Source organism: Anabrus simplex, chromosome 12 (genome assembly GCF_040414725.1).
Source record: "Anabrus simplex isolate iqAnaSimp1 chromosome 12, ASM4041472v1, whole genome shotgun sequence".
NCBI lineage: Eukaryota > Metazoa > Arthropoda > Insecta > Orthoptera > Tettigoniidae > Anabrus > Anabrus simplex.
Window position 1 is genome coordinate 77,070,054 of NC_090276.1, and position 18,110 is coordinate 77,088,163.

Sequence of the window (18,110 nt, forward strand, 5' to 3'; positions counted from 1 at the left end):
CATGACGGCTCTGACAAGCCGATGGAGACTGGACGAGGTATTAAGTCATTTGTTGAGGGTGTAGTAAACACATTCAGCTCGACACAATGGCTGTTCCCCCGACCTAAACTATCTACCATGCTCTGTTCCTCTTTATCTCACGCCATAGCTTTACCGCCTTAGGTCCCGCAATGAACTGTGAACATCATAGAAACTGCCCCCACCCTACACGTAACGTTGCAACAAGAGACCACAAATATTAGCACAGTCAACTTCTAAGCTCTCAGAGGAACGTCTTACATAATTCGAATTTTGTATTCAGTCATGTCGTAAACAGTTCTTTTCAGGACTAGTCACGGAAGCTTGTAGGTACAGCACTGAGAGATGAGTGTTCATTATGCAGTAAATGTGTAACTAAAGCACCTCAGTTAGCAAGAATCACCCTGCATGCGCCCAACTTCTTGTCAGACGACACAACACACTAAAAGTTTTCTAATAAATAATGCATAGATTAGGACAAACTCTGGATCTCAGCTTGACCTCCCTCCCCCCCGTGTGAGTGAGGGGTAGAACAGAGACAAGGGGCCCCAGGGGCTCTTAACTTGGGAGTGTGGGTTGGCGACCACGGTGCCCTCAGCTGAGTCCTGGCATTGCTTCCACTTGTCTCAGGCTCCTCACTTTCAACTATCCTATCCGACCTCCCTTGGTCAAGTCTTGTTCATTTTCTGACCCTGATGGTATTAGAGCATTTTCACGCCCTACGTGGCTCTTATCTTTCTTTGGCCGATACCTTCATTTTTTTAAGTGTTGGATTCCTTCCATTTTTTGTTTCTGATTAGTGTTATATAGGAGATGGTTGTCCAGTTCTACTTCCTCTTAAAACAATCACTACCACCACACTCAGCTTGACAACAGGCGGATACGCTTCTTCGAAGCTAACTGGTACTCGCATGTAAATGCATAAGTCTGTGCATGGCACGTAGCACATTTACCCCTCTAGAAAGACCAATGATACTGAATAACGCACTAATTGCAAGCATTTTCAGTTAAAATTTAAAGATTGTTGGTATGATGCGGTTACATAATATAGTCATCGAATCCAGTAACCATTTCATTGTATTCTTTTATGTGGACAGTCACATCTTGTACTGACACCTGCATTTCATCAGAAACATGTCGTTTAACCGTAAGAGAGTTGCATCACTTGTTCTTGTAACTGTACTGCCATACCTGAGGGATATCTGATACAGAACTTTAAAATTTTTCATGCCTCCATTTTTGATAGTTCAATGAAACGTGAGCTATAAGATCTAATCGCTCGGTTGACTCCTCCTTTCTTCAATTTCAAAATGATTTTGTGCAGCTGAAATGACACAAACACATCAAAAAGGAGTAAATTCCCTAAGTAACAGATGCACGTAAATAACGAATGACGAGAATAGCAGTATCTCCATTGGTGGCTAGTCTCCAGCAGGCCAAGGTTTCGTCTTGGGTCAGCGTGATTGGTGCATTCCCTTAGGATTTGGCACGACATCCTACTTAATGAGGTAATATAGCGTAAATCTTCCATGACCTCCGTCTCCGCTGTACTGAATCAAAAGCTTGAGGATGATAGTCTGGCTCCTACTGCATACTTTAGCAAGAGATTACTTGATTCTGAAACTAGGTATTCCACGTATGAGAAATAATGTTCGCCCATAGTCCTTGGCATCGAGAAATTCCATTCCTACCTCGAGCATCAGCATTTTTGAGTCCATACTGACATTACAAGTTGTCCATGAGTGCAAATGTCAAAAAGTTAGGAAGAACGGCTCGCTGGATTCTCTGACTGTCTTCATATAATTTCACTGTTGTACACGTCAGGGAAAAAGACAACATTGTTGCCGATTGTTTTTTACGCATGTTTGATGGTGTTGAAACATCTGATTGTGTGATCGGGTGCAGTCCCGATATTTATCTTCCTGTCTGTTTACTTCAGAATTACCCTTTTAGTTTCACTGCTCTGTCCGAGTTTCAAAAGAAAGACTATGCATGTGTTCGTCTGATTGACAAACTTTCTAGGAAGGAACCGGATTGTGAGTCCTTCGAATTGAAACGGGCTTCTGTACTATAGTAATCCTCGCAGCCATTCGTCTAAAATTTTCGTCCCTCGGAATTTGAGGCCATTGATTTTACATTATTATCATGATCCCTATTTAGGTGCTCATCTTGGCCAACTAAAAGACCTTTTAAAGATAAAATTTCATGATGTTCTGTATTGAATTGTATCACAATTAAATTGAAATAACAAATAACGTAGTTCAACCTATTGAATACAAGTAAATAAGAAATAGTGTTACATTCTTATTTAATTACAAGCGGAAGCGGTACCAGTTTCGACCCCAATCTGGGTCATCATTAGCCAAATAAGGATACAAAAACAATGCATAGGAAAATAAGAAATTAAAGGATGAGTCTTTCACAAAAACAGTTGAAGAAGCAATATAAGATAATGGAGATTAGCACTGCACGTTTTTAAATCGTAAAATCTACAAGAAGTAGAAGGTCTGTCACTTATATGAAGCAAGGCACAATCTTCTGGAAAGTAGCACAACACATGCAAAGTTCGGCACTGTGTCTCAAAATGTTTACGAGAAGAGGTGAACGGTTAAGTGAGGTGCGAAGTCACAACATAGTTTAATAAATATGAAGTCCCAAAATTGTGTAGAGGTTGAAGACGAGTTGCTTGATTGAAGCAAAATGAAGATCAGCGCAACATAATGTCCGGCACTGTGCTTTCAAATGCCGACGGAACTTAGCTTAATGGTCCAGTGTGTAATTGTTTCAGTTGCGAAAATATATATAATGTAATATAACTGAAGTATGTAACTAGGATCTTGTAGATTCTTTAGAACAGTTGACGTAAAAAACAATAGTGAAGAGAAAAATGGTAAAGAGCACAATACCGAAAACAAATGAAAAACGCATATGCACAAGTGCGCTACTTCTTGAAGATAAGAATTCAGATCGTAATTGAGGTAGTCTAGGGCAGCGCGAGGCAAGAGTATAAATTTGAATGTTGCAAAGACCCAAAATGCAGGTGGCAGTATAGTATGCTAGTATACAATTAGTTCAGAAAGTAGGTTTAAAAAAAAAAATTAAATCAAGAGGAGAGGTGAAAAGAAAAGATAGGATAAGTTAATAAAGGAGGATTAGAGAAGATTAAAAGGATTGGAAGTTAAAAGAGGATGGGAAAGGATAGGATAGGGAAATAAAGGAGGGATAGTTTATGGTGGGTTATTGGAGGTAGAAAACGTTGGTAGGAACTGTGTAAGGCACGGAAAATTGAATTCGGGTTTAGAAAACTAGTATTTTTGAGAAGAAGAATTAGGAAGTCAAATAGAATATTGAGTTTTTCAGAAATGTCATTTAAATTGAAATTAGTGCTGAAGTATTGGTCAAGGAGAATAAAACAATTTTCAGTAGTGTTTAGAACAGGACCCTTGTTAATGATTTTAAGTATTTTTAAATATTGGTGAAATTATGTTTGGACTCTTGTATGTGTTGTCCTACTGTATAGCAGAGAATCTGTTGTATTTAATGGCATTGATATGTTCAGAGTATTTCTTATAAATTCTTATGTTGCTTTGGCCTTTGTCACTCCTGTTCCTTAATTACAGCTTTTCATTTCTGAAACCTTAACACAACATGTATGTTCCTCCCAGTCCCCACTGCTTTGGCTGAACGGTCAGCGTACTCACCCTCGTTTCAGCGGGAGGCACAAAACAAACAACATTATTATTGGCATGATATTGTACCCTATCATGTATATAAGTACGGGCCGTGAAAGCATCAGTGGCAACATTACTATTATTAGTAGTCTTACCAAGACGAGTTGACCGTGCGGTTTGGGTTGCATAGCTGTGAGCTTGCATTCGGTGGGTTCAAACCTCACTGTTGGCAGCCCTGAAGATGGTTTTCCGTGGTTTCCCATTTTTACAGCAGGCAAATGCTGGAGCTGAACCTTAATTAAAGCCACGGCTGCTTCCATCCCATTCCTAGGCCTTTTCTATCCCATCGTCACCATAAGACCTATCTGTGTCAGTGCGACATAGAACAAATTGTAAACAGAGAGAGAGAAAAACATACATCATTATAGACCGTTAGGGCTTTCAACGTTCAGTCTGCATGCCTCTGTGAATATAATAAATGTCGCCACAATCCTCTGTTTGCAAATAGTGCTGTGGCCTCATTTAGTTCTATACCTCTTATCTTTAAATCTTTAGAAACTGAGTTTAACCATCATCGTCTTGGTCTCCCTCTACTTCTCTTACCCTTCATAACAGAGACCATTATTCTCCTAGGTAACCTATCCTCTTGCCGTCACCTCACATGACCCCACCACTGAAGCCGGTTTATCCGTACAGCTTCATCCATCGAGTTCATTCCTAAATTAGCCTTTATCGCCTCATTCCATGTACCCTCCTGCCATTGTTCCCACCTGTTTGTACCAGCAATCCTTCTTGCTACATTCATGCCTGTTACTTCTAACTTGTGAATAAGATATCCTGAGTCCACCCAGCTTTCACTCCCGTAAAGCAAAGTTGGTCTGAAAACAGACCAATGTAAATTTGGTCTGGGAACTGACTTCCTTCTTGCAGAACACTGTTGATTGCAACTGCGAGCTCACAGTATTATCTTTACTGCACCTTGATTCAATCTCACTTACTATATTACCAACCTGGGAGAACACACAACGTAAATACTTGAAATTATCTACCTGTTCCAGCAATCTGACATTCACTTCTCTTGGATTTCTTAACTACTGACATCAATTTAGTCTTCGAAAGACTAATTTTCATATCATACTCATTGCACCTATTTTCAAGTTGCAAGATATTAGACCGCAGGCTTTCGGCACAGTCTGCCATTAAGACCAAGTCGTCAGAAGAGGCCAGACTGCTTACTACATTTCCACCTAACTGAATTCCTCCCTGCCACTTTATACCTTTCAGTAGATGATTCATGTAAACTACGAACAGCAAAGGTGAAAGATTACAACCTTGTCTAACCCCTGTAAGTACCCTGAACCAAGAACTCGCTCTACCATCAATTCTCACTGAAGCCCAATTGTCAACATAAATGCCCTTGATTGATTTTAATAATCTACCTTTAATTCCATAGTCCCCCAGTATGGCGAACATCATCTCCCTCGGTACCCTGTCATATGCTTTCTCTAGATCTACGAAACATAAACACAACCGCCTATTCCTCTCGTAGCATTTTTCAATTACCTGGCGCATACTGAAAGTCTGATCCTGACAGGCCTCTGTGGTCTGAAACCACACTGGTTTTCATCCAACTTCTTCTCAACCACTGATCACACCCTCCTCTTCAAGATGCCCAAGATGGCAGTGAATAATTTGCCTGGTATACTAATCAACGAGATACCTCGATAGTTGATGCAATCCTTCCTGTTCCCTTGCTTATATATAGGTGCAATTACTGCTTTTGTCCAATCTGAAGTTACCTTACCAACACTCTATGCTAATCTTATTAGTCTATGAGCCATTTCATCCCTGCCTTCTCACTATACTTCACCATTTCAGGTCTAATTTCATCTATTCCTGCTGCTTTATGAGATTGACGTTGATTAACCATCCTTTCTATTTCCTCAAGCATAATTTCACCATCATTTTCCTCCTCATGAGCTTGGATGTTCGCAACACCACCAGGAAGATTTCTTTTTACGTTGAGATGATGTTCAAAATATTCCCTCCACCTCTCCAGTTATTCCCTGGGATCTATTATGAGTTCATCTGAATTACCCAAAACAATGTTCATTTCCATTTTCCCTTCTTTCCTAAGATTCTTTATTACTGCCCAGAAAGGTTTCCCTGCTGATTGACCTAGCCTTTCCAGGCTCTTACCAAAATCTTCCCACTACTTCTTTTTTGATTCAGCAACTCTTTGTTTTGCTCTGTTTCTTTTATCTATGTATGATTCCCTGTCTACATCAGCCCTTGTTTGGAGCCATTTCTGATAAGCCTCCTTTTATGTTTAGGAGCTGCCCTCGCTTTATCATTCCACCAAGATGTTAGTTTTTTTTCCTATCTTTACACACAGTTGTTCCTAGGCATTCGCTTGCTGTTGCTACTACAGCATCCCTGTATGCCACCCATTCTCTTTCCACATCCTGAACCTGCTTACTGTCCACTGTTTGGAACTTCCTACTAATTATATCCACGTACTTCTAATTTCCTCGCCCTGGAGATTTTCTACCCTTATTCGTTTGCAGACAGATTTCACTTTCTCTATCCTAGGCCCTAGATATACTTAGTTCACTACAGATCAGATGGTGGTCTGTTAAATCGAAAAATCCCCAAAAAAACCATACATTCCCAGCAGATTTCCTGAATTTGAAGTCGGTTAGATATAGTCTATTATGGATCTGGTACCTCTATCCACCCATGTGAAGCGGTGAATAGCCCTATGCTTGAAGAATGTATTTGTAACTGCTAAATCCATACTAGCACAGAATTCCAGCAAACGCTTCCCATTCCCATTAGCTTCCATATTTTCCCCACATTTATCAATCACCCCTTCAGTTCTATTTCCAACTCTCGCATTGAAATTTCCCATTAGCACTATCCTATCCTTGCTGTTCACCCTGACTACGATGTCACTCAATGCTCCATAAAACTTGTCAACTTCATTCTCACATGGTGAACACACTGAAACTATTCTCGTCCTAATTCCTCTAACTGTCCTACCCACATAATTCGCATAACAGAAACTATGTTGCGTGCAATAGTATTCCTGATAAACAGTCATACCCCATACTCTGCCCTTCCCTTTTTAACACCCGTCATGTACACTTTATAATCTCCTATCTCTTCCTCGTTATCTCCCCTTACCCGAATATCACTTACTGCTAGCACATCCAGATGCATCCTCTTTTCTGACTCAGCCAGTTCTACTTTCTTTCTTCCATAAGCCCCATTAATATTGATAGCTCCCCATCGAATTCCATTTCGTTCGCCAAGTTGTTTCCAAGGAGTCCCTTGCCTGTCAAATGGGAGTGGGACTCCATTACTCCCATAGGTCCAAGGCTTGCTTAAAATGTTCTGAGCTCGGTAGATTCATGAAGCAGGATGCTACCCTACTTGCACATAGTCCAAGTGAGGATCTCTCCTCTAACGGGTTATGGACCACCTGAACACAAAGAGGGCCAAGACTCAGAATATGTCCGAGATGCCCACTCCCATTCCATAGCAACTTATATCCCGACTCTCAGGACCACTTACTACGCCACTCAGCCGTTGCCATGGTTCACGAACTAGGACGTGAATACAGTACCGCACACCATGAACCATGCAATATTGAAAGTTTAAAATAATTCCAAAATCAATCCACTGGCTAGAATTCAAAAAGACAACGATCAACAATGAGTGGATCTGACCCGCAATGCGCCACCTTTCCACAAACGACTTAAAACAATGGTATATGTAGACCAAGGGGCCGCTTCCAAAACACATTCCTGAATTGATGATACTTGTTGTCTAAAGGTGTCCAAAATCCAGGTCAGCGGCCCCTCATAATTGTATTTATCGCTAGTAAAGTAGAATCATTGTATTTCTCACTTTATGGTACTACTCACAGGTAACGTACTATGCACAGGCAAGGCAGACCTATGGTGTTCCTCACGTAGTGGGTACTAACCACAAGCAATGCCCAGACCCGTGGTGTTCCTCGGAATGCAGACCCACGATATCCATAACCAGATGTTGAAACACTCCAGTGAGGATAGCCTCTTTATCTTCTTGGGGTATAAAACCAAATCTGGACAGAGGGTAAGCCTCCGTCATAGTGGCGGGTGCTATACACGGGTACTGTAAACCCACAGTGATCCATACACAGACCCACGATATTCCTCACATAGTGGTACTAATCACAGGTGATCTCATGCTTCAAAATTAAACATCCCTTGGCCCCCTTTTGACAGGCAGGGGATACCGTGGGTGTATTCTTCATCCCCCACCCACAGGGGATTCAACAGTGTATAATGTGCATGTTGTAAGAAGGAAGTCAACTGCAAACTTGTGAACTGAAGTTCCTTAGATCAGCTGCACAGAAAACAAGGAAGGACAGAATTAGGAATGATCAGATACAAAGAGACCTGCAGGTCAACCGGACCACGAAAGAAAGGCGGAAGTGGCTACGTTAAGCGGAAGCAGGAGACTCGAACACCAAGGAAGTATCTTCCGGGATGAAGACCAATTGGACGCCCTAGAGAGAAACATCGTACCCTGCCGGACTGAGTGGCTCAGACGGTTAAGGCGCTGGCCTTCTAACCCCAACTTGGCAGGTTCGATCCTGGCTTAGTCCGGTGGTATTTGAAGGTGCTCAAATACGACAACCTTGTGTCAGTAGATTTACTGGCACGTAAAAGAACTCCTGCGGGACTAAATTCCCGCACCTCGGCATCTTCAAAGACCGTAAAAGTAGTTAGTGGGACGTAAAGCAAATAACATTATTATTATTATTATTATTAACATCGTACCCGGCTCGCTGGAAGGAATGAAGATATACAGATTGTTCTCCCTCTTCACATACCAACCTGTCATTGCATTCCCTTCAGTGTTCCTAACTTTCTATATATGACTTAGAGAGAAAACATTTTATGAACGCTGTATTGTAAGAGGGAAGAAAGAATATGTAAGCAAAACAAGCAATCTTAGGAAACATGAAACTTATGTACAGGTGCTCAAAAAGGAATGAGCACATGCAAATGTTTAAAAGTATTAGGTGCAAGGAAAATAAAATACCATGAGCTCATTCTTTGTTTTGAGCAATTACACTTTAATGGGGAAAATATGACTTAGGCCTAAAGGGAAGAGAAAGGAAATGGACAAATTCCCCAGCTAGGTTCATGTTCAATAAAACACATACATTCTGGAAATTCTTCCACAATGACGCAAACATTTTATATTTAATTAAGTAACAATGTCAGTACAGCAATTAGAATAACAAGAAACACAGTCTGATGCAGGAAGTTTAATGGAGAATGTAATGGGAAGCGCATTTTCTTTTTTTACAGATGCCTTTGTTCTTCGAAAGGTTGGACCTGTCTCCTGTGATTACTTCCCACTTCCTAGCTAGGAAGGAGGATAGAAACGTACACAAAGGAAAAAGAGTCTTTATCTCTCACACTGCCTGCCACAGTATTCACCTCAACAGACATGACTAACCTTATATAGTGAGATCAGATACTGTTAGCCAACACAGAGAATGAGCTCCAAAAGAGCCCTTATGAATTCCAAATCTTAAATATATCTGTTTCAAGAAAAACTATTTTGGATGTGACTGAGACACGCTGATATCAAATAATGTGTGAAACTGTTTAGAATAAGAACGACAACTTTAGTTTTATACCGGTGTCTGTTGTTAAGAACCACCATCAGCAAATGCCACATCCAAGTATTCCAAGGCGTTAAGGTTTAAGCTATACTTGACAAAGAGTTAAATGGAAGACAAACTGAACCCAATTAGATAACATACCAGTGGGCAAGAGAAACATCAGAACAGGTCAATGGGCCTAATTCTTGTGAGGAGGAAAAAGACTCAGATCTCCCAGAGTCGACACTGCTTAACCCTACCTTCATTATTTGAAGAGTCATCACGATTGCTGTTAAAAAATGTGAATCATTCCTTTCTTATCACCAAAAGTATCAGATGTTTAACATTTCTTTTTGTGATTTTGCTATCTACTTTGAGGCTTCAACGTTTAATATATTTTAGCAACAAAGGCTCGTACATTCTGGTTCACCTGCACTGTATCACAAGGTGCCTAGGAGTTTTGAGGCTAAAACACCACCATGCTCTTCCCTATAACAACTGCTAACATACTGTTACACAAATTATGTTCAAAAATACACCAGGATCTAACCACCTACAACACAAGTTATTGCTATCATATTGTCAATAGTTTCATTAGTTTGCTCTTCATCCTTCTGTTTCTAAAACAACAAATTCTAAGACCAGATTGATCAAATATTGTTGAAATTACAGTTTAAAAAAAAAAAAAAGGGGGAAATTATTCTAAAAATCAGTTTGACAGTCAAGGCTGACTGCAAGAGGGATGAACATTGTGTCTCAAAAGAATCAAATAGTACAAGTTCGTTGTAAACCACACGGAAAAGAAGTTGAATAACTTCCTGCATCAAGTTTATGTTGAGCAAATTTTCTGAGGTTCTTACAATAAAAGTATTACTACCAGGCAATGAAAGGGCCCCTGCAAGTGGACAAGGAAGAGGCTGCAAAGGTAATTTTGAAAATAAGTTTAACGTATTCGGAAGTAACATGTGCACTTCAGGGACATTCCTCTGTCACAGCGAGAACCTCTTCTGGGACCATCCCACTACAGTCCTAGAGACTTAAGCTTGTTCTCAGCTTTGAAGAAGGCGCTGTTCTTCCTGTTGTCCAGAGTTTTATGACTGCTGCCTTTCCAAGCTTGTGAAGAGGAATGTTTGAGTGGGAGTACTTCAGAGATATATTAATTTAGCCCATCTTCCCTTCTGTCCAGCAATCAGGAACACTTGTCGATCTACCAGCTTCAACATCTGACCAGGAAATAAAATGAACACAGTAACAAGTAAAGATTATCTTCAGAGATTTGTACTGAAAAAAGGAAGAAAGTTATAACTCGTGTTCAAGAAGAGTGAGACTGGCACACGAGGACAACCATCGACAGTCAGTCAAACGTAAACTGAGGAGTTCGCTGCAAGGTATTTCCTTCACCAATGACTAGTGATGGGCAACGCTCTCGCTCGAGTTCTCGAGACCGATCCTCCTGTAGTGCACGCTGTGCGACGTACCAGTAACTACAATACAACTGTAAACTTGATAGTATATCATTGGCAGTTATTCAGTGAAATAATGTTCTCATGTAAAAACGTGTGAGCCAATACATTTTGTCAAAAGCCTGAAGTAGTGCATGTTCAACTATGAACCCCTTAATGCCATTAACGAAAGTGAAAACTGAATGTCAGTATCTTCCAATTGTTTACGGCTCATTTGAGGTCTTAGCTGACTAACCCTGCATAATTTGTGAATAACTGTAGATAGGATGTACACCTGCCTGGATACTAGAGGCGTGCATTATTCGAACTTGAAACGGGGAAGATGTGCTTTGCTACGTGTGCAACCCCCATTGCACATGAGTGGAACGTGTAATCTAAATGCCCGACTTTGCTCCAATTCTTTCAGCCGGGGTGATGGGCAATGCTCTCGAGACCGATTCTCGTGTGCTGCGAGCTGTGCGACGCGACGTCCCAGTAAGTACGAATGTAAGCTTGATAGTTATAATCAGCAGTTCTCATATGGAAACCTGTGTGATGACAAATTTTGTCAAAAGTATAGGAAATCAATGCATGTTGAACTATGAGCTGCTTAATACCATTAACGAAAGTGAAGACAGAATGCCAGTATCTTAAACTGATCACGAGTTATTTCAGGCGGACTTCTTAGCTGAATAACCGGTATAATTTGTTAATAACTGTTATCAGGATGTAAACCTGCCTGGATGCCTCAAAATCGGTGTCGGCAGGGTAGCTTTTTGTGATTCATACCGGGCCGGAGGTGTTCTGTGACTGTTCCTCTTCATTTATAGTATGTGTTTTTAAGTGTCGGATCATCCCAGAAGTATTTCTGTCGACGTATTTTACTTCTTTGGAATAAACAACACAGCGGGCTGTGCTATGTGGCATCTCTTCAAAATAACCGACATCCACAACTTACGTTGCATTTCGGACATCGTCTACAAGTTGTCACGTACAATTAGACACAATTACACATTCCACTGTCATTTTTTAAATGACATTATTTCTGGGCGTCGACCTAAAGAGATTTTTTTGCCCCTACTTGCACCATGTGATATGAACCTGCGTGTAATTGGAATGGAGGAAATGTAGAGTGCTGAATGTGAGGAAAGGAGCGTTAAGGACGACACAAACACCCAGTCCCCAAGCCAGGGATATTAATCATTTACAATCAAAAAACCCTGACCCAGCCGGGAATCGAACCTGGGGCCGTCGGGTGACAGGCGGACGCGTTGCCCCCTACACCGCGGGGCCGGACTACACTGTCATATACCGAAGTACCTAATTATTATTATTAACAAACACATTGCAAATGGGAAATATCCCGGTGGCAATGGTCACTTACAGTAGTGTAATAATAAACAGCGTAGTGATGTAGGCAATTTTTACTTCATAAACAGGACCATAGGGGATTGGAATAAATTACCTGCAGCAGTCTGATAGATTCTCTTCCAGTATCAAATCGTTTAAGATGATTAGTAAAAGTAAAAGCAAAGTCATCTCCGTACAGGCCACGAAGGCCCTTGGAGGGGTGGAAGGTAACCTCGACACTTGATGCGGTTGAGTGGTTAGCTCTACGCCCGGCCGCCTTTGCCCCCAGGAATTAACCTGCTACTCAGTTTTGGTGTAGGCTGAGTGAACCTCAGGGCCATGTGCACCTCTGGAAGTGGAAATCTCGGTTCTTAAATTTTACAACTTCCTGGCAGGGATTCGAACCCATGTCCTTCCGGGTGAACCGAGCACGCCTTTACCGCCTCGGCCAGGCAGCCCCTAAGATGATGATTAGTGCTAGTGTAAAATGAAACGTAAAAGCTGTAAACGATGGTCACTGAATTTGTGATTTTCTGCTGGATTTAGTACGTTAAACTAGTAGTATTTCTTCTAAAATCTTCTCTCCATGGAACTGCTTGTTGTGCTCTTGTTGTAGTTGTTGGGTAGTTATGTTTCAACTTTAATATCACTTGTAGTGTTAAGCTAGTAGGAAGCTCAACCTACAGTATTGTAAGCCATAGTGTTAAGTAATGGAAATACTTAAGTTGTGTGTGAATTTATGTATAATGATGCTGGATTTAGAAAGTTAAATTAGTAGTATTTCTTGCCATATTTTCTTTCGTTGTTGTTATAGTTGTAGGGTAATGATGGTTTAACTTCACTTTATTATCACTTGTAATGTTAAGCTAGTAGAAAGTTCAACCTATAGTATTGTAAGCGGTAGTGTTAAGCACTGGAAATACAGAATTTGTTTATGATGATGCTGGATTTAGAATGTTGAATTAGTAGTACTTTTTGTAATATTTCCTTTCCATGGAATTGCTTGTACTCTTGTTTTTGTTGTTGTTGTTGGGTAATTATGCTAACTTTACATATGACGCGAATACTCTATAACATTGTAAGGAATTATTTCCTTCGTCACCAAAATATCAGTAAACACAAGCTGTGGTCATAATGTGATATTGAATGTGGGGTCTGATAACGATGTACACCTATCTGTCGAAAGAATGGGAGCAAACTGAAGCATTTTAGATTACACATTCCACTCCTTCGTAATGGTGGTTGCATATGCAGCAAGGCGCATCTTACCTCGTCTTGAGTTCGAATAATGCACGCTTCTGGTATGCAGGTACTTGTACCTACAGAAGCCGTCAGGTTCTGCACTTAAACCACTCATTCGTGTACCTACCAGTGCATACAATGCCAGAATGCGTATCCTTTATAATTATGTTATACTGCGTCAAAACAGACCTCGGTAGAAGAACACCCTAGTCGTTTGTTGACACGTATTTACGAAATGGAGAAGGCCCGTGGTTGGCTATTCGCATACTCGGCACACACAACATTCAGCTCCGAGTACCTGTAGGCGCACGACACACTGCTCGCTGCACAATGCGGGGACAATGCTTGAGATCTCTCGAAATTTCTCGCGAGAAATAGTGTCTGCGCTAGTCTCGAGAAATCCCGAGAAATCTTGAGACCTAGTCTCAGACTGCCCATCACTACCAATGACCTCCTCCTAATGCGTACAATATTAAGAAATTTTACTGTCAATATAGAACATTATACCTGGGTTTACTGCGTCCAGCTGGTATGATGCATTACATCATAGAAATAGATGATTACTTTTTACAGCACAACTCCGCTGACGTGTAAATTTCACAGAACTCAAGCTCTTAAACCAGGGGGAGTTAAAAGGTGCAGTTTGTACGAAAATCTTCCAAATCGTCTCGGTAGTACAGGAAAAAATCTTGCATTTCTTGAACAGTCAACGGAAATATATTTATTTTATGTAATTCTTTCTACAGAGCCGCACCAAGATTTGGATCGGTCTTGATGGGTAACAGCGACTTAGAAATGCTGTATGTAGGAACATGCCGCCTGTTTTATGAAGTACTTTTCTTGCTGGGAGGTTCATGTAACTAGGCAATTCACTGCCAAGGAATCTGTTCATTTTTGCACCAGATGGAAAAACGAAGAATGGTCGTATATCCACTCGCGTTGCAATGAACATCGTGCATCATGCAAATAAATCGCCATTTATGTAAGCAAATACAAATAGTTAGATCAAATTAATAGACACAGGAAACTAAAAAAATAGAACATATTTACAGTAATTATTTCTTTGTTTTGTAAATTAAATTGTAATAAGAAAAATATAAATAACAACCAAAAATAATGAAGAAAAATGTTAATAAAAATAGCATTAAGTAGAATTAATTAAAAAGCACTTTTTATTTATTGAGGCATAGCAGCGCACACGGGTATAAACTAGTAATAATATTGCCTCAGATACCGTGTCAAAACTTAAAAAGAAGCCATCTGGTGGCTTGGTCTCCATTTTACTCTAGGCTTACTAGCCCTTTCAGACCTGAAAGAAAACTGGGGGTGTGAATTTTTGTTTGTATGTCAAAAACTGACTAAAATGCTCCTCAATACACATATTGATAGTTTATTTTACAAAATTAAAACTAACATCCGAAAAAAAGGACCCACACAATTGTGCGTGTCAGGACTTACTTCACACATTACACACACAGAAAAATTCAGCTCAGTACATGTTCAAATGTTCTAATTCATAGTATGAAACAACTTAAAGGAGTTAAAATCCTTGTTCAAACACAAATACACATTACACTTCGTACATCGTGTACGAGTTCGACTCTTGCAGTCCTTTTGGCGGCAGCACCTTGCCGATTTTAATTCATCAACTACAGGCCAGTGGTCATAGCCATCGAGTCTCTTGTCCAGAGCAGGGATTTTCGCGACTCTAGTTCTCGAGTTCTCTGTTGAATGTCTACGTTTTTTGGTTGGTGCAGCAATTAGGGCTTCTGAGACAGCTGTTCGAAACCCAAGCAAGTCCAAATTATCCTTGGCAGGAATATGAGCCTTTCTGCAATCCTCCCGGTATTCCATCCATGCATTTACCAAGGCGAGGTCCAAGAAATGCAGGGATACCTTGAGGGTCCATTTCTTGGTTTTTATCCATGTACGGTAGCACTCCATTTGCTGGTCACAAATATCAACACCACCCATACATGGATTGTAACAGCGTACAACAAAGGGACATGGTACCTCATTATACTTTCCCTCTTTCTTAGACCATCTTTTCGCATTTGCCACTGGTTCTGCTCCACTACATGTTGACAAAAGTGTAACACACTTGCTATCTCGCCATTTCACTGCTACCAACTTCTCATCGCTTCTACAAAATTCTTCATAGTCATCCTGTGTAAGCTTTGAATCATGACTGAAATGTACCCCTTTCAACCTAATAGCATGATGGTGCCTGTACCCTCCAGATTAAGTTCTATCAACTTATCCATCAGTCCCACGGTTGTGAAGAAGCGATCAAAATATACATAACTACCAGGTGGGAGAGTCTGTACTAATCGCAGAACTACTGAAGGCCCTAGTCCCAATTGTGTCTCTGGTAATGGTGTGGTTGTGCCCTGGTAAATTTCGAAGTCTACTACTAATCCAAAAGAGGTAGTAATAACGAAATTCTTTAGTCCTACTGGCCTTGGTTTATTCTTCACATACTGTCTGAGCTTACACCGCCCAGTAAACAGGATCATTTGTTCATCGACCGAGTAGGACTTGGATTCACGTGGGATGGCAAGACATTTCTTACGAACAGTGTCAATAATTGGTTGCACCTTCCACAGTCTGTTAGTTGAAACTTCTTCAGAATTCACTGCAACTGTCTCCACAAAATGTAAACACTGTCTAAGATCGAAAAACCTGTCTCTAGCTATTGCAGATGCCACAATGTCCAATCGTACATCATCACGCCAATACATTCTCATTCGTGGATATGGAATATTCCCCATAACTATATTTACTCCAAAGAATTTTTTAATTTCGGATGCACTAGTTTTCAATTCTTTTCCATTCTTAGACAATGAGTAATTGTTGGTGTAGTACGCAGTAGTTTCAAAAAAGTCATCTGGGAAGTATTCTGAGAAATATTCCAATGGCCTCTTGACTGTGTGGTCCTGAAAAAATGAAAAAAAAACGTATGAGGCCATTGAATACTTTCTGTTAATCTACAAAATGCAATTAAAAATAAAACTAGTGCTTACCACTGTTTCCACGTAATTAAAGGGTGACTCTGTAGGTTTCGATAAAAAAGGCTTCCGTCTCCAGAGTAAAGGTCTAGAATTTGGAGTGGGTGCTGGTAATTTTGGCGATGGTACTGCATCAGGTTCATTTCCTTCACTGTCACTTTCAGAATTGCACAACACTTCTGGTCTTTCAAGAAGACCAGCAGAATTATCATCATCATCATCATCATCATCATCATCATCATCATCCGAGAGACCTTCAATTTCAGAGTCACTTCCTTCTAGCAATTCCAAAATTTTTCCTTCGTCATTTTCCAGTGATTCGAACTCTGAAATATAAAATAAATGAGGCATGTAAATGAGTACTTTTGGCCTTACTACTACCTAGTTCTGTTTGCTCGTGTAAGCAATATCACGACATACAGGATTTATTATGAAAAATTACATTATACTAAAGCAATATCACAAGAACTCAAGTGTGACAACACAGCACTCCATTATGCATCGTCTGTAAGAAGACCTAGCCCACACAATTGTGCGTATCAAAATTCAAAATCTCGTGGTATCACATACGATGATGTATCTTCAAAATTTACATTCACTAACCAATATACACACTTCACTGAATATATTCCACTATTCAGTAAAGCTTCTAGATAAATATAAACGCAATAAATAAATACTTACTTTTGGCACTACTGCTTCCCGCCATCTCGCCGATCAACTGTGCTTTTTAAACTCTTCTTACTTTGCCCTGGCGGTCAAACGCTAACTAAAAACAATTGAAATATGCGCCACGTGTCCCGCACAATCACTGCAGTCCGGTCTAGCGCCGAGAAAACGTCAAATACAGTCAGGGATAAATAAAATACTAACCCGCACAATTGTGCGTACACGGTCTGAAAGGGCTAGACGGAGAAGTAAACCAAATCTCTCTTGGGCGTCTGTGGCTGTTGTCGGGTTAACAGCAAATGCGTCGCATGCCGACATCGTACGACACGGAGGGACTTTTTTCCATCCGCCCCTCAAAAATACGTCTACCTCTGCTTGGTTTGAGCCTCTAGCTTGGCATCCGGAGGCCAACACTCTACCACTGATCCAGATAGGGAACTGACTGAGCGCGAGGAAGGACCGTTTGTTACGGGTGTGATCCGCACAACCAGGAACAGGTGAAGGAATACTGATCAGAAGAGCAAGGGAATAGTTAGATCCATCTTGAACGTCAAAGTGGAGGACCGTGTCACCGTCTCCAATGGAGAGGGCACGTCCAAAACCAGGCTACCTCGTCAACTTCTGTATGGTGAACTCTGCTCTGGCACAAGACTTCGTGGAGCCCCCTTGAGGCGTTTCGAGGATCAGCTTATACTATGGGAAGAGCTGGAATTAACACACAGTCCTGAGATACGCTTAATGAGAATCATACACGGTTCCTATATGAGTTACTGTGTTTGAAGAGGAACAGAGACGACAACGCGAAGAGGATAAACGACAAGCGGGAAAGCTCTGTCAAGCTCAGCCCCGCCCTCCCACGGCCATTCCATGTGATCTGTGAGGACGTAAGTCTCGTGCCAAGGTTGGGCTACTACTAAGTCATATAAAACATTGCGAGTGTGAAACCACCTTATCTGAACATTAAATTAAACTTCTTTGTGTTGTCTCTACTACTCGTATTTTAAATGAGAATTTCTATCTTATATGACCTATATTCGTCTTT

The 18,110-nt window shown here is 40.7% G+C and overlaps 1 protein-coding gene across 1 annotated transcript; it reads right to left on the reverse strand.

Moving 5' to 3' along the window:
* Nucleotides 1–15,409: 15,409 nt before the first annotated feature.
* On the reverse strand, nucleotides 15,410–17,108 carry LOC137502807 (piggyBac transposable element-derived protein 3-like). Its single transcript, XM_068229814.1, has 3 exons — nucleotides 17,084–17,108; nucleotides 16,415–16,725; nucleotides 15,410–16,327 (listed from the first exon to the last, which is right to left on the reverse strand). Exons 1-3 carry the CDS (start codon nucleotides 17,106–17,108, stop codon nucleotides 15,596–15,598), a joined length of 1,068 nt encoding a protein of 355 aa, XP_068085915.1. The 3' UTR covers nucleotides 15,410–15,595.
* Between the last annotated feature and the right edge of the window lie 1,002 nt (nucleotides 17,109–18,110).

Excerpts from the sequence above, each read along its gene's own strand:
- LOC137502807 (XM_068229814.1), bottom strand. The coding sequence starts at position 17,108 with ATGGCGGGAAGCAGTAGTGCCAAAA. Across the intron at positions 16,726-17,083 it reads GGGAAGCAGTAGTGCCAAAA|AGTTCGAATCACTGGAAAAT; the intron begins GTAAGTATTTAT and ends TTTATATTTCAG. Across the intron at positions 16,328-16,414 it reads TTAATTACGTGGAAACAGTG|GACCACACAGTCAAGAGGCC; the intron begins GTAAGCACTAGT and ends TCATTTTTTCAG.